At 37.6% G+C, this 17,921-nt stretch overlaps 1 protein-coding gene across 3 annotated transcripts in view; it reads right to left on the minus strand.

Annotated features, from left to right (window-relative positions):
* Window positions 1–17,921, minus strand: part of LOC120479909 (transmembrane protein 132C) — a 468,276-nt gene that overhangs the window by 103,286 nt on the left and 347,069 nt on the right. For all 3 annotated transcript variants that reach the window (XM_089119453.1, XM_089119452.1, XM_089119450.1), the window contains one exon: window positions 1,017–1,203. In XM_089119453.1, coding sequence (XP_088975579.1) covers window positions 1,017–1,203 — 187 coding nt within the window. The remainder of the gene's footprint in view (window positions 1–1,016; window positions 1,204–17,921) is intronic.

Below are 17,921 nucleotides of genomic sequence, written 5' to 3' on the forward strand. Positions count from 1 at the left end.
CAATAAAACAATCAAACTGAATTATTCCCCGAACTTCTTAATACCACATGTAGCAGAATAGAAAAGCAACTGCTGAGCTTGAATACACTTTCACGCAGAAAATAATGGTGTTCATAATCACAGAAAAAATCTATTTCACATCAATAAGCACATTTCCTTTCCACTGATTATTCTGATTAATAATGATTATAAGAGACTAATGTTACAATTTTGTGAATTCAGATGTTTTTTAGGTATTGGTAAGTGACTAAATGTGAACTAAAAAAAAAAAAAAAAAAAAAAAAAAACACAACGTGCTTTAATAAGAGCCTTGGATTAGATAATCCCTGTAAATGAATCTCTAATTATGGTGAATTAACTTTTAATTAAGCCAACATAAAAGCGTAGACCACCTAAAAACATTAAAAGCAATTGAAGAGTTCAGATGCAAAAGCCTCTAAATGCCATTTGAAATTTTCTTCTTTAATGATGATTTTTATGAAACTTGTATATTTAAGTTCAATAATTTCACTTAAATAACAATTAATAGGTAATTATCATTGGCATTTAAGTGAAATCACTGAACTTAAATATACAAGTTTCATAAAAATCATCATTAAAGAAGAAAATTTCAAATGGCATTTAGAGGCTTTTGCATCTGAACTCTTCAATTATTTTTCATGTTATTTGTTCAAGTTTTCTTTTCCGATGAATCAAAAATCATTCAATAAATGGATGTAAAATGGCATTAATGTTCTAGTCTTGAATAACGAGGTTTACATCAAATTTTATTTAACAAAAGAAGTGTAGAAGTTAAAATTAGAGTGCAAATTAACTGCAATTTAATATGTTTGATTCTCATCACCCGTGTCATTAAGATTTTAACTGGATCATTGCTCTTTAAAACATGAGATTATGCTAAACCGAAAACTGGTCACGACAACCCGGACGGTTCATTTCACATAATGTCCGTCCCAGCACTCCCCGAAGAGACCCAGCACCTCCCTGAGAGACCGCTGATATGATGTTTTTCTCACCATAGCCAATGGCACGATGCCAACAAGGTCTTTCTGTGCAAGGTGGATGTGCGTCTCGGTTTCCTCATTGCCGGCCCTGATGCCCGGGTATTCCACCGCCCAAGAGATGGACCTGCTGCCTACCGTGCTCCCGACACCATCCACCTCCAGATCCACCTGAACGACCCTCTGCCAGCCCGGCTCCACACTGAAGAAAGACAGAGAGAAAACAACAGCAGCTCTGAAACAGAGTTTTCTGATAATACGTCATAATAGGGTCCTATGATTTCTGCAATGCCGATGGAAACACAGAACACAGTCATTAAAATGGCATTACTACATGATACATTACATGATATAAGATAGGGATGTCCCAAGCTGATCAGTATGGTCTATCCTAAGACCGATCCTTTATTTTATGTCAGCTGTCATAGGCACCTTCATGTGGGTTTGCCCAATTTCCATTAAAAGGAAAAGAAGAAGCTCAAATGTGCAAGAACCAATGTGATCTATTCATACGCACACGTTCAAGCTTCCGTGTTCTGCATATTTGATGCGACCGTTTGTAAAGAATCACTCAAAAGTCATTTATTTTCCAGTGGTTCTTTACAAAAGTGCGCAATACATATGCAAAATACAGAAGCTCGAACGTGCTTGTGTGAATTGCTAGAACAGCCTTACCCGCTGTCAGACTATCTACTGTATGCCCTGTTTCTCTGGGTTGCATCTTGCTTCGGACTTGACTAACGGATTGGCATTCTGACACTGCAAGCTTCATGCTTATAGCCCCATATTCATAATTGTGATCACACGTTGTCTACCATCGTAACAGACATCTCGTCTTTATACAGTATATACATCAGTGCATGAATAAGTGAATGAATGGTTGAATGTGAGGCAATACATAAAACGGTTTGGTGGCCATGGGTCAGTTGAAAAGTGGAAAATAAATGCAGTCCATTTACCATGCCATATTAGAAGAGTTTATTAGAACGTTTTAATAGTCCTTTTAATAGATTAGCGTCTTTAAGAATATGTGCCAGTTGCTGCAGAGATGTTGAATGAGAGAATCTGCCTCTGTCTTATCTCCCTAACTGTCCACAGTAGTTCAAAAATATTTAAGAAGTCAGGTGATTACAGTTTTTTTTTCAGTCGCTTTCAGTCGTTTGTCCAACCAGTTGTCAGATTTTCAAAACTCTAAACATAATTAGAACAGCATCGGTCTTTTGTGGCCATTCCATTCACACATTTCATGTCGTTTTCAAACAATATGCTGTCAGTGAACACATTTCCAGAATTCTTAGATTTTCTTAACAGACAAGCTAAACCTCCCAACAAAATTATGGATTGCTTTTGTAGTATTTACAAATGTTAACACACACCATCAATAGTAATAGTCTACAATAGCAAAAACAATATTCCAAACCTCGGATAGAGAATAAAAATTTCTGCTTCTGCAATGATATCACTTCAAAAACAATGTCTCAGCTGATACATAATTAACAAACAATTTACAGTAATAATTGATCCACAGCTTATTTATGTTGATGAGAGATGAGACATGTAATGAGAGATGCAGTGAGAGGAGCAGTGAGAGATGTGGTGAGAGATGCAGGGAGAGATGCTGTGAGAGATCCTGTGAGATGTGTAGTGAGAGGTGCAGGAGCAGATGCAGTGAGAGAACCAGGAGCAGTGAGAGATGCAGGAGCAGTGAGAGATGCAGTGAGAGATGCAGTGAGATGTGCAGTGAGAGGTGCAGGAGCAGATTCAGTGAGAGATGCAGGAGCAGTGAGAGATGCAGGAGCAGTGAGAGAAGCAGAGAGAGATTCAGTGAGAGATGCAGGAGCAGTGAGAGATGCAGGAGCAGTGAGAGAAGCAGGAGCAGTGAGAGAAGCAGTGAGAGATGCAGTGAGAGATACTGTGAGAGATGCAGTGAGAGGAGCAGATTCAGTGAGAGATGCAGGAGCAGTGAGAGATGCAGGAGCAGTGAGAGAAGCAGAGAGAGATTCAGTGAGAGATGCAGGAGCAGTGAGAGATGCAGGAGCAGTGAGAGATGCAGGAGCAGTACAAGGTGCAGTGAGAGATGCTGTGAGAGATACTGTGAGATGTGCAGTGAGAGGTGCAGTGAGAGATGCAGGAGCAGTACAAGGTGCAGTGAGAGATGCTGTGAGAGATGCTGTGAGATGTGCAGTGAGAGGTGCAGTGAGAGATGCAGGAGCATTGAGAGGTGCAGTGGGAGATGCAGTGAGAGAAGCAGGAGCAGTGAGAGATGCAGGAGCAGTGAGAGATGCAGGAGCAGTGAGAGAAGCAGTGAGATATGCAGTGAGAGATGCTGTGAGAGATGCAGTGAGAGAAGCAGGAGCAGTGAGAGACGCAGGAGCAGTGAGAGATGCAGTGAGAGGTGCAGTGAGAGATGCAGCGAGAGAAGCAGGAGCAGTGAGAGATGCAGGAGCAGTGAGAGATGCAGGAGCAGTGAGAGATGCAGTGAGAGATGCTGTGAGAGATGCAGTGAGAGAAGCAGGAGCAGTGAGAGAAGCAGGAGCAGTGAGAGACGCAGGAGCAGTGAGAGATGCAGTGAGAGGTGCAGTGAGAGATGCAGCGAGAGAAGCAGGAGCAGTGAGAGATGCAGGAGCAGTGAGAGATGCAGGAGCAGTGAGAGATGCAGTGAGAGATGCTGTGAGAGATGCAGTGAGAGAAGCAGGAGCAGTGAGAGACGCAGGAGCAGTGAGAGATGCAGTGAGAGATGCAGCGAGAGAAGCAGGAGCAGTGAGAGATGCAGGAGCAGTACGAGGTGCAGTGAGAGATGCTGTGAGAGATACTGTGAGATGTGCAGTGAGAGGTGCAGGAGCAGATGCAGTGAGAGATGCAGGAGCATTGAGAGGTGCAGTGAGAGATGCAGTGAGAGAAGCAGGAGCAGTGAAAGATGCAGGAGCAGTGAGAGAAGCAGGAGCAGTGAGAGAAGCAGTGAGAGATGCAGTGAGAGATACTGTGAGAGATGCAGTGAGAGAAGCAGGAGCAGTGAGAGACGCAGGAGCAGTGACAGATGCAGTGAGAGGTGCAGTGAGAGAAGCAGGAGCAGTGAGAGATGCAGTGAGAGACACCATCTAATTCACATTTTAGCAATGGTGTCAATTGCAGCTCTTAAATTTGATTTGATTTGATTTATTCAACAATGTTTATAAACAACATATACAATCATGCCAGAGGCGATTCATATACAGTTAAATACAATTGTTGAGGATAAAATACACAATAAAGCCATAGGCTTATTTCCATTGTGGTCCACATGCATAAAATGAACAGACAGTTCCAGTGGGAATAAAATCAAAACAAGCAACTCACACCCTACAAATTCCTATGGGATCTTAATTGGAAAGTCATTTTTTTACTTCTCTTCTAAAGGGCCGTGCCTCTTGTAATTGCTTTAAATGATCCGGCAATCCATTCCAAGCAACTGCACTCGAATACAAAAACGAATTCTACCCAACTACACTTTTAAACCAGTACAAATCTATATTATTTATCCTTGCCCTTGTAGAAATACAGTGAACATCTCTCACAAAAACATAGTAATCATGCAAGTTTTTAGGAACAGTCCTTTGAATTTGAAATTGATGTTGGTTTTGTAAGGTTTCCTGTGATCAGTTTTTGTGGAAACAGTATTCAGGGTGAATATTGGAGTTTGGTGTCACTTTGCTGCAGTTGTTCTGTGTTGTTTGGACAGAATCCTTTTTAATGTTTGACAGTCCCCTCTATTCACTTTCGGTTTTGCCCCCTTGTTCTTCTTTGCTGATTAAGTCTTTCTACGATTTGTGTCTGTTTTAATGGTAACATTAAATCTATGTTGCACAGCATTTTGTTTGCCAAACAAAATATAAAAAATAAATAAAAGCAATTAATCTGATTACATTTTAAAAGATAAAAAAATGTTTTATGCCTCCATTTGATAACCACAATATTTGATGATGATGATGATGATGATGATTATTTGATTAGATATGGGTTTTGATGATTAAAATCTAATTCATGAGAAAAAAAAGAAAAAAAGATAGGCACAACAAATTGTTGATTTAATAAATCGATGTACTATTTGATTTATTATTTTACAAAAAAATCCAACAAAATTTTGTAAAGAATAAAACTGATTTCATAGGGCCTTACATGATGTTTATAAAGAAGTCATGAGGTAAAAAAAAATTGTGTGATGTAACGAGTCTCTTGAGTCTCCTGAGGAATCAGTTTAGAAGCCACGTCAAGTCACTTAGAGTTTACAGTCACAAGCCGATCGAGGAACAAGGAGACGCACAAGTGAGAGACATCATAAAAGAGTTGCTGAGTGCAATGACACAGCTCTCAGGGTAAACCACACCGCCACACATTAAAAGAAGGATAGAGAGTAGAAACTCAACAGAGGGGAAAAGTAAGGCAGGATGTATAAGAAATGAAGTGATATGGAGAGACAGGGAACAGATGGAGGTAGACACATACAGAGAATATAGCTGACAGGAACAGAAGAACCAACGAGAGAGAGCGAGAGAGAGAGAGAAAGAGAGAGAGAGAGAGAGAGAGAGAGAGAGAGAGAGAGAGAGAGAGTAGAGAGAGAGAGAGAGAGAGAGAGAGAGAGAGAGAGAGAGAGAGAGAAGGCACAAGAAACAGAAACAAAGAAACAGAAATTTCATTTTCTGCCTAAGGTGGTGGTGATCACCTTGCATCAAATTGCATGCAGAGTTGAAAAACAACACTATCTAATGTCTTTCTTTGGCTTTATATCTCCTGAAATTTTCAAGTAAGTGATGGATCCAGATAACAGGGTTGAGAAACTACTCTAACATTTTAGTTTGTCAAGCTAAAAGCTTAAAAAAATTAAAGTTTTAAAAATTAAAGCATCATTATAAGCAAATAAATAAATAAATAGACTGAATCAGTATGTTTTCAAAATTCAATCAGAGGTGTATTTTCTTCTGAAACAAAAAAAGGATGGCTTTGGAATAAATGAACGATCCCAGGCGGACTGTATCAAAGCAATAAAACGGTAAAGGCTAAACTCTCCTATACAATAAAACTTAAAAACTGACGCGCCAAGTACACTGCAGCCGTCAACGCCGGACAGAAGGAAAGTCACATCACCATATGGAAAGAAGCGCAAATGGATGGAGAAACATAGTTTACTGTAGAGCTACATCTTAGTTTGTGCTTATCTTGGTGAAACTCTACACCAATAAAATGTGCAACACTTGACGTCAGGGGTACAATTTAACTTCCAATTGTTTTGTTCCCAGCAGAGGAAAATACTTTTTTTTAATGCCATTTTCATCAAAAAATCCTTTCAACAGAAAAAAAGCTTGAATGAAGCATATTTGGCTCAAAATAAAAATATTACAGGATGTAGTGCTGAAAGATCATTACTGTAAACAACCCTAAGCGCTTGTGGCGTGTAACGCTCCATACTCACTTTAATCGGCAGAAATGGTAAAAGGGTGCAATTATGTCGGTCTGGATGGAATCAAGCAGACCCCGGTCCGGCAATTGAAAACCGCTACTATATGATTTACAAACAAATTCTTTGTAGCTGTGGACTGATTCTATTATTTTTAACTGCTCTGGCTGAAAAAAACAAACAAACAAACAACAACAAAAAAAACATGTACACTTTAAAGATCCTAATAGGTGCTAATAAGTGCCAATTAAATTACAAATATTACATAAAGCCATTTTAAGTTATTTAACCATTTTTTTTTCAGTCTGGTAGGCTTTAGTTACAATCTGTTAGTACAGCGTACACAGGAAGAGCAGAAGCCTCAACTTCATATAGTGATTATATGCACTATATCAGAGTATATCATGATTACACATTTACAGAAAGAGTGAAAATGAAAACAGCACCCCAAATCCATTTTGGTTTCGACAGCTACATCTCTTCTTATCTTTCATACAAATTAACATCCTCTCAAGAAACAGCAAGAGACTGTCAGACACTGGGTATGAAAAGAAACATCCCATTTGTGAATCAACAACCCAATTTTCCTGACAAAACAGAGGTGAAAATGGAGGAAATGCGTTTAATTTCAGAAACACTGACTCGTTGCTCGTTTCACTGGTCTCTTTGGACCCATATCCTCAAAGTTTCACAACAGCCTGTCAAAACAGATTCTTGTTCTTGTTGAGTTGTTCTGAGGCCCAACACAATCGGGAAGCCACAATCAGAGGCCCAGGGAAGATGCTTCCTATTGTAAATGAATATTTGATTGAACTTTTATTGTCTTGTAAAATATCACTAGTTACGTTTGATTACAACAAGGTTAATGCTATGCAGCCGAGGATTTAAATTGTTGTTTATTAGGATTTATTATTGTATGTTAAAAATAAAATAAAATGATACAGTCTTTAAATTCACCCCTTTAAAGTATTTCAGTATTATTTTCAGCAGTGTTGTAGTACTCGAGACTCGGACTCGTCTCGGACTCGGTCTCAAGACCATATTTTAATGGTTTTGGTCTTGTCATGGACTCGTGTCCATTTGGACTCGGAATTGACTCGTATTCGAACATTTTTTTTTTTTTTCAGGACTCGGACTTATTCCTGAGTCCACTCGAGTTCAATTAAAAATATTTTTCATGATTATTAATGTATGTTAATAAAATATTTCTTTAAATTGATTGACACGCCCAGTGATTGGTGATTTTCTAGTGCGCAACTGCGCATGACAAATTGTAATAAAATTACTTTTAACACCACCTACTATGTGGCCTTTTTACCCTAAACTGATCATATTTTTTAAACTCTAAGTAAATTCAGTAAAAAAAAAAAGGATTTCTCTAAGTAAATAAAAGTAAATTAGGTAATCAACCCTCACTGGTCTCGGTCTCGACTCGGACTCGACCGTCTCTGGTCTCGGACTCGGACTCGACTCTCTATGGACTCGGTCTTGACTCGGACTCGACTCTCTCTGGTCTCGGTGTCGACTCGGACTCGAGTGAGGTGGTCTCGACTACAATACTGATTTTCAGTATTAAAAACGTTTTTTAGGTGCTGCATGTGTTTGAGAATTCCAATCGTTTTAAAGGTGCACTAAAATCTTTTGTTTGTTGCAATGTCGATAAAACACTCATTTTGTCTTTATACTGACACCTAGTGGTGTGGATGTAGAGTGTTGTTTAATATTATTTTGAATTAGCTTTTATATTTCAGTTTCATTTTACTTATTTCTTGATATGTAGGCCTACCTTTGTCATGTATTCTTCAACTTAAACATTTTTCACTTCAGTTATTTGGCAAGGCAAAATTTAAAAAAAAAACTAAATGTTGTTTATTCTTTCCATTTAATATGCATTATTGAATTTGACCAACTTTGAAATAGGAAAACATGTTAAAAAAATGAACAGATGCAATGATTGCACTGTATTGGCAAAAACAAATATAACACCTAAACATTACATGTTACCATGAGACTGGCATGATTTACATATCGCAAAAAACAGCACCTGAATCATAAAAAAGTGTGTATCCTTCAGCAAATTTTGCACTGCCCCGCTCTCTTTGAAGTCCATGTGCAGGAATACAGTGTCTGAGGGTATGTGTGAAAGAGAGAGAGATTTAGAGAGAGGAAGACAGAAAGTGTCTTTAGGGATTTGCAGAGATATGAAAGCTGCTCCGGCAGGTACACCAGCAGGAAAGGGACGAAAGAATAGAGGGTGACAGCGGTCTTTCGGGAGCGACAGCAAAGGAGCGATAGTGAGCGGGAAGAGAAGAGAACGAATAAAAAGAGAAATAGACACTGAGCACATTTAAAAACGCCCAACAACTCTGGCAGTTTTGCTTTTCTTGGGGAGAAAAGTCTAAACTATTAAATGAATTGGGGAGGCAAAAAAAGCTATTGGAAATACAAGTGACAAAAAATATATATATATTGTGTGACAATTTGTAGTCATACCGATTTTTGTGTCATGTTTATTATAGACGAGAGAAGAAATGGTAAAAAGTCAAAAGTAATAGAAGGAGGGGGATGACAGGAAGGAAAAAAGACATATTGAAGTGTATGAGGAGCAAGATAGAAAGTCAGATTCATTTTGAATTATCAATATTTCAATGCGACAATTCAAGATACAGACTGATGTCCTTAACTTGTGACGCACTCACACAAACCTGGAATACAAACAACATTGTTCCTAACATATTACTCTGTAATAACCAAACACGTCTTTCATTGGTTGGACAGACAGATTAATTCTCATTAAGTTTAAAACAATGCTGGCATGCACAAACTGAGCCACAGAGTTCATACATTTCAACAAAATCACCCTACAATTATGTATAATGTCTTGTAGATAGACTGATAGAGATATGATCAGTGTTGGGGAAAGTTATTTTTTTTAAGTTATGCATTATATTGCATTCCTCCCTAGTAGTCAAGTCGTTTTATGAAAAAAAGGTTGAACAAATTGCAACAGAAGCAAACTCAACTGATTTTGTATCTTCAATATGTCCTGAACAAGTTAAAAGAAAGCCCAGAAGAATCCCATTAGGGGAACGTTTCGAAAAAGACACAAATTTATCCCATTCATACGCATATTCATTCTTTTTCTCATGTGAAAAGGGTCAAAATTTTAACTTTTAGATATCAACATGAAAATCACTGAGTTGATTACTTACATCAAGACAAACAAAAAATGAATTACAAGGGTTTTTTTTTTTAATTGTTTGTTTGTTAATCTAATCAGTGGGTATATTGGAGGCGAAAATGTTTTTTTTTTAATCTTGTTGACCAGTGTTGGGAGTAACGCATTACAAAAGTAATACATTACAGTAGCATAATACTTTTTGCTGTAAGGCAGTAGTGTAAGGCATTACTAATCAATTTTCAGTAATATTTTACCCGTTACATGTTCAGTGAGGCTTGCATTACAACAGACTCTTATAGTTTTAATTGTAACCCCCCCCCCCCAAAAAAAAAAACAAACAAAAAAACAAAAACAAAAAAAACAGCAAGACTGCGAGACATTGACGAATAGAAAATGCAAGTAGGAAGTTACCTGTTCGTGGTCAGTCAATGATATCAGTGGTCAGTGTGGTGTCCAAGTTTGTAAATAAAGACTAAATGGCAGCGTCTGATATATCTGTATAGCGATTTATTTTTTACAGGAGTGCCGTGAGGCATGATTTCGGCCTCTGCGCTCACGCTGGCCAGTGGAAAAGCGCCTAATCGGTGAGGATGGCATGAAGAAGACCACATTTGTGTACATTCGTGAATGTATTACAGTTTGGAAGTAACTTGCACAACACTGTTGTTGACATATAACAGTAAAAGACTTAATGTTAAGGTCTGAATGGAACCCATCTAGGCTACCCATGGACATTAATACAGGAAGAAGTACTTTAGAAACCAGCCTTTATTAATTATTATTGCAGAAATGGGGTTTGGGCATTGAGCACATAATTCGATTTTTTGATCCAGACACTTTTTATTTCACCTACCTTTGCATTCTCCTTACCCATGTCTCCTGTTCTTCCCTCATCACACAGAAACAGTCCCACTGACCCAGCCCCATACCCCATCTCTGCCATAATAATTAATAAAGGCTGGTTTCTTAGATACGGGTAAGATACAGTTAACCTGGGACACTAATCCCCACCGGGGATTAGTCAAAATAAAGAATCATAAAATTCACTGACAAAACATTTCCTTCGGTCAACTGTTTCATATTATACAGTACCATTATCTGAGGCTGTGAATGTTTCAGCACCATGGACAGAGACAAAATACAAGGACCAACATTCCAAATTACCTTTGTACATTCTCTCCTTCAGGGTAAATATGTCCACACAAACACACATGTATAATATAATTTGCGGTCAAACTTCACTTTAAAAAAAAAAAAAAAAAAGACAGGCCTACAAAGAAATACCCTTTTTTTCTAGTGAGCAATCAATAGTAGAATATAGTTTACAGTGCTCAGTAAAAGCTTCTTCATTATTATATACCCAAAAGAGAGGATGAATGTTCACTGCAAAAAAAAAAAACACACGTGCACATTCGTACACATTACTGTGAACAAGTTCACAATAGAACACTGAACTGTCAACAAATGTAGTAATGAAAGAAGTACTGTGAGAGGCACAGTAACCAGCAATTTCCTGTAGAAAATCACAGTAACGTCCAGTGTACTGTAGAAAACACATTAACGAATTATTTACAGTAGGAAATTACAGCTTGTTTTAATGATAAGCTGTTTAACGGTGACTTTAAATTCATATTCAAATCATGAAATATGCATTCCTCATTTTATTTATTTGGGCTGAAACAATATAAATAAACAGCACTTAAACATAAAGAACCAGTTGGTGCTGATAGCCTAGTTGTTAGCACACTAACATAATAGTGAAATTGTGCCTCTGGTGACCCAAGTTCGATACCAGCCTTGAGGTCTTTCTACCCTATCTCACGACCAATTCGTACGAATTCGTACGAGTGATTCAAAAGTGGCTAATTCGTACTAATTCATACGACCTCACTCGTACGAATTTGTACGATTTGTCTAAACCCACGTGACGGTTATGTTTAGGGGCGGGGTCAGGGGTAGGTCATTCGTACGAATTCATACGAATTGGCTAATTCGTAAAATATGTACGATTTAGCAAAATCGCACTAATTCGTACGAGTGAGGTTGTGCGAATTGTTACGAATTAGCCACCTCGTAAAATTCGTACGAATTCCCGTGAGATGGGGTTGGGTCTTTTACTGATCCCATTCCACGTTTTCTTGTCAATTGCTACATTGTGCTGTCTAATAAGCAAAAGAATCTTTACAGTTTCTTTACAGTTACTGTTTTACTTTACAGTTAGACGTTTGTTACTGTAAATGAAAACATTGGAAATACTGTATGATTATTTCTTCTACAGTACGTTACTTGTAAGTATAGCCTACTTTACACTTGCTGCCAGTTAATTACTGTATTTTTATTTTACAGTAAGTTACTTGTCAGTGTTTGTTGTAAACAGTTCCAGTTAAACCATGTTCCTGAAAACTGAGCAAAGAGACATTATTACCTGATAGCATCATTTATTTGTTTGTGTTGTCTGTGTTGTTTTTGTATCCCATTCAGTAAAGCAATTATGCAATCAGGTAATGTGCAGAAATTGAAGTTATCGCAAGGTTAAACAAAAACAATGAATTAATTAAATAAAACCAAAAATAAATCTCTGCCTGCCTACACTTTACTGCCGCCACAAAAAAAGGGGGTGGTAACAGAGAAACGTTGTTTGTGTGTGTTTAATGAGCCTCATTTGCACTGAAAGGAGGCGTGTTTGCCCAGAAAAAAAGCACAGTGCATAATTTGAGTATGTTGAATGTAAATAAGATGCTGAGTTTTGTGGTGAAACAGCAGGCTGAAGTTGCAGCTGTTTCATGAATACTGTCCTCATTCTTTTGTTTACTGCTTTTCAAGTTCAAAAAATTTCAATATTGATTCTGTGTATTTTTACACAAATATATACAATTTCTGGTCTACAATGGACAATAAAGTAAGTATAGATAAGTACAATAGGAAATCATACCAAAAAAAAAAAAATATATATATATATATATATATATATATATATATATATATATATACGTATATATATATATTGTATAGGAAGTAGGGGTCGCAATATACCGGTATTGGGCAATTGGCAATAACAGAGTGATAGTCAAAACATAAAATATTGATATTGTGTTAATTAAGGGTGTGACAATATTCCTGTGTTTAAAGGAGCTGTATGCAAGAAATGTATTTCAATAAATCATAAATTTTCCCTGATATGTCTAGACATTAAGAAATCATGTTCATTTCAAATACTTATATCACTGACAACAGTAGTCCGGCCAGGATATTGTCATTTAAAAAGTGAAGTCGTAGCCTTTTACCGATGTTGATGTTGTCCTGTTGTGTTTTGTTCTGATGCTCCCCCCTCCACTGGTCTACCAATCACAGACTCGGTAGTGTTGCGACATTAGGGTTGCCAGCTCTTCTCTAGTTACCACAGCTGCAGATACAAACGTGTCGAAATCGGATAAAAAAAATTCTAACGTTGCGAAACCCCCCAAAAATCAACATGAATCCGAAATACTTTGTTACAAAGTCCGAAATAATGAATTAACAGAAAAAAAAAAACATGTCATTTGACACGATAGTAAAAGGTTGGAAGACCGCAGTTTCACGTGGAGCATTTGGAGATTTTTAGAGATCAGAGACTCAATGAACAACATCTCAACACTAAATTATAAAGGCCGTCTCATTTCGATGATATGGGAAAATAAAAGCCCAGGCTATTATTTGTAGCTTTACGGTATTCGTTTTGTTCATGTTACATTTTTATTGTTAGTTTGAATTAATTTGACAGAGAGCATTCGTTGATGTTGACCAAGCTAGCGCCATTCAGAGCTGCCAACTCTCACAAATTCTCCGTGACACTTTTCAAACGCTCTCACGCCACACATCAATTTTTTCATGCACAGAAAAGGACACGGAGACTGACAGACCAGATTTTCCGCACTTTAAGGCGCACCGGATTATAAGGCGCACCTTCAATGAATGACCTATTTTAGAACATTTTTCATATATAGGGCACACCAGATTGTGAGGCGCATAGGATACTGACTGGGTTTGCGTTATGCATCCACTAGATGTGCTGGGAATGTAGCGAGTGTGCGGCGTCGGAGGTGAGGCTTTTATTAGTGTGAGCTCGCTGGGGCGGGCACGTAACTTACATTCGCAGCCTGACTCATATGAGTATTCAATGTGAGTATTGACATCAGGTTCAAGTACACCCACAAGCCGTGTGTGTTACTTGTGTATTGCAGTTCGGCTGGTGGTTATGTTGCCCGCTCGATACCGCCTCCCATGGCCCAAACTGGTATTACGACACCTGCCGGGCCGAGGCTAGTAATTTAGCATGCCAATTCAGGTTAATATCTCGGCAGCACTATAACTTGTCATTTTTTTTTAATGACATTATCAACCTTATTTCTTCTCATTCTTTTGACACATGCAGCTCATTTTTTGGATATTTTAACTTCAATTATTACAGATGGCACCCTTAACGGTGCCATCCGTCAAAGAGCAGAAGACACAGTAAGCACAGCTGTATCTGCCATGCAAAATCATGTCATCCGATAAGACGGGAGTCTCTAACCACACCCCAAAAAAGTAAGCTCGCCAGTGTGCACTTGCATTTATTGTTTGAATTTTGTGATAAAATAGACATAACTTGAAAACTTACAAATTATGCCCTTTAAGATACCCTTACCCTTTAAGACCGACGGGAGCGTCGGCGCTCCGGTTTGGATATTTTATGTTGGATATTTTGGATATGGTGGTTTCTTATCAAAAGTAAAAAAACATAGAGCTTATAGCAATTAATGGTGGTTAATGGTGGTGATTAGGCTATAGCTACAATGCTATATTCCTATTGTACACAAAATTTGCAGGATGAATACATGTAACATTACACCCCTAATTACTATTTCATTAAATGTCAAGGAAGAATAATCAGGTTTGTGACATAAGGTAAAGTGAGTTCAACTTGAACAATGGGCCAGCTGGGAAGAGCAGGACAGAAAGGGACGGGGCGTGTTCAGTACGCCATGAGAGTATTGTTATATGTACTGTGGGTGGTGTATCACAGTTTTTTGGTTCGGTTTGAATATCTGTAGGATCTGAGAGCAGATCAAACAGAGATGATTCGCTCAAACAGAACAATTTAGAACCATAAGTGAAGTGGGTGCCATTTAGTCTAAGCTCACTAAAGAACTCCACAGCTGTAAACAACAAACCTTGTAAAGAGATAATCCCAACTAGAGAAACCCCCAGCAAGTACTTTATGTCCATGCAAGCTTCAAAGAGATGAGCCTAGCTAAAGTAAGAGTGTTGCCAACATTAGGCAGTTTGTTTAAGACAGCTTGAACCCCACAAAGATAACACCAGATGTTGTTTGACCCCCCCAAAAGAGACCTAAACACAAACCTTCTTCTTTAAGAATCTGGAGCAACCTCAGGGGTGAAATATCTTAAAACCACAGAGAATGAGACTAATTTACAAATAAAATTCATAAAATCATTAAAAAAAATAAAAAATGCTAGGCGGACTTATAATCAAACATAGCTCTACTATATAGCCTATATCATGTCTACAACCTATAATGTTTTGTATACCAGTATGATCGTCTTCTCATAGCTCAGAAGATGGCTTGATTGATATCTGTGTAAGATGTACAGTATCATTCTTATTATAAGCAATCATGTCTAAACTGTACTCTCTACTACAGTAGAGCGGAAAAGTTAGGAGACCAATCAGATAACAGGTAAATTATGTGAGGGGAGGAGTTCACTTCTAAACCAAATACGATATCTAATTAATTCAGTTTAAAATCTCAAAGACAGGTTTGGCAGATCAAGATTAGAAGAACATGGGTTAACAGTTTCATTTAAGCCATACTCTCATCTCACTTTTCATCCTTTAATTATTTTCCCTTTTCTTTCTGTTGAGCCTCAGTGTCAAACTTCACTCATGAGACTTTCCATCCATCCGCCAACACAACAACGCGATTAGCCGCTCAAGACACGACAAGACCGCCAGCCAATCAATGACCCCGGTAAACCTCCTTTTCGAGCAAATGACGCTGACAAAAGGAATCCCCAAAGAAATACAAGGAACTTGATGGTTTATTCAGGTCAGGTTTTACAAAGTGCACATAGAAACTTGGGATTTCATAATTTCATAACTTCATAACTTTCACAACTTTTAAAACTCATTCTTTCCTCATTTTCTTACTTTCTGCAACATTGCGTGAATGTGTGTGTGCGTGTGTGAGTTTATGTGCTAGATATTTGCTATGTTTAAAATAATCAATAAAATCTTGTTTGTATTTAAAGAGAAGTGTTCTTGTAAAGATGAATTTGACAGATACCGGTATTTTTTTTTCAAGGTTTCTATAAATAATCGTGATATATCGATACCGTAATTTATTTAGCCTCGATAACCGTGGTGTAAAAAATCTGATATTGCAACAGCCCTAATAGGAAGCTTATGGTAACAGAGTAAGTGGGTAAGATGTAGTCATTTCCAAGCAAGCAAAACCATTCTGAAATGATAAAAATGTCTTTTTCTTGTATTCTAAATTTCCTAGGATTTTACAGATCCTCATCCCGGAGGAGGACTCTAGACACATCAGGTCAGATGAGCTCCTGGCAAATGTCTGCTGGGACCACATTTAAATGTCAGGGAGAGTCAAGTGACAGAGCAAATAAACAATTTCCTCACTGAGGTGATTTATTTCAGTGCCGGGTCTCCAGGGATGGACATAATTGAAAGCGGCTGCATTATCAGAGTTAATGTTTAGCCTGAAGTGTGTGTGTGTGTGTGTGTGTGTGTGTGTATCTATCCTTGGCTTTTACCCAACAAAATCTCTCACATACAAGTTTTAAGATAAGTCGTATTTATGTCCACCCTATCAAAGATACCGCATCTATTTTACAGTGGATATAAAAAGTCTACACACCACTGTTAAAACAGTTTTTTTTATGTAAAAAATGAGTCAGAACCAGAACCTTTGCATGTAAAAAAATCACTGCAAATGAACTAAAAACAAAAGTGACATTTCAGACAAAAAAGAGAAAAACAAATAAAAACAACTTGCTTGAAATACCATAGTAATGCAATAGTTATACAGTATGTTTAACCACAATGTATTAGATATGCATGTCACATAAATATTATTGCTTTAAAATTATCATCTACGTGTCTAAACCTATACATTTTGCAATCTAATTAGCAATATGTACAGCAATACAGTAATACTGAACAGAATATAGCTTGGGCTTCTCTTAGGAAACAACTACTTAAAGATGACAATGCCGACAAAAAGAAAAAAAAATAGGAACTAAATCTAAACTAACACTCAAATATTCCTCCCTACTAATAAAGTGTATATTGAAAATAAGTTAATTCATGGCTCATTCATCAGGCAGATGAATAAATTAACATAACCACACACATTTGGCCCTGATATACTCTTTATTTAGGGGTAATGAGAAGTTTGCAATACGTGAACAGCTACAGTATATACTGTTAGAGAACATCCAACACCGCCCACACTAACGTGTATGAATATGTAAATATGTGATATGCACTTATTTTCTCACTAACAAAATAAACACGCAGCAAAATTTAGAAAAAAAAAAAAAACAAGGATTTTTAAAAAATTTTTTATAAAACATCTGAACGTGTTTGCACAAGCTCTGCAATTTGGTACTCCGGTAAAGTCACGTCAAACTTGTTTACAATAGATTACTTAAATCAGGCAGCTTGACCACCATATTAAACAAGAAAAACATGTCTTGAGTCATCAGAAGTACAAATTAATTTTCTTCTATAAAGCAGATCCTCTCGTGTTAATGTTTTTACTCACGGAGATCTGACCGCGCCAGACTCAAAAAGGAGAAAAATGAACCAGAAAATGTTTCAGCGCAAAAGAAGGCGGAGCCTTATGTAATTGCCATGGACCAATAGTAGTACAAAGTTGTTTACCTCCAATAGTAAACTTTTTCAGAAGAGGTTGTGTGGGTTTCGAACATTGTTTTGCCCTGATTTTGGTCGAAATTATGTTAGTTGTCAGTCTCTCAGTAATATATCAGTTCACTTTTATTTCGCTTGAAGTATCACTAGTCTCGGATTAATGTAACCCTCGTTCCCTGAGTAGGGAACGAGATGCTGCATTGATACTCAACGGTTTGGGGAATGGCTTCGGCATGTAGCTTCTCAAGTCAACTATGGAATCATTCGGAAACTCGATTGATGTAGCGCCATTACGTCACTTGTGACGTTGCACGTGACTGTGATCGGGAAGCTATAAAATGTCACAGGGAACAGGAAGTCTTAGCTTTTGATTGGT

The sequence above is a fragment of the Pimephales promelas genome, chromosome 14, assembly GCF_988280905.1.
Source record: "Pimephales promelas chromosome 14, fPimPro1.hap1.1, whole genome shotgun sequence".
Classification (NCBI taxonomy): domain Eukaryota; kingdom Metazoa; phylum Chordata; class Actinopteri; order Cypriniformes; family Leuciscidae; genus Pimephales; species Pimephales promelas.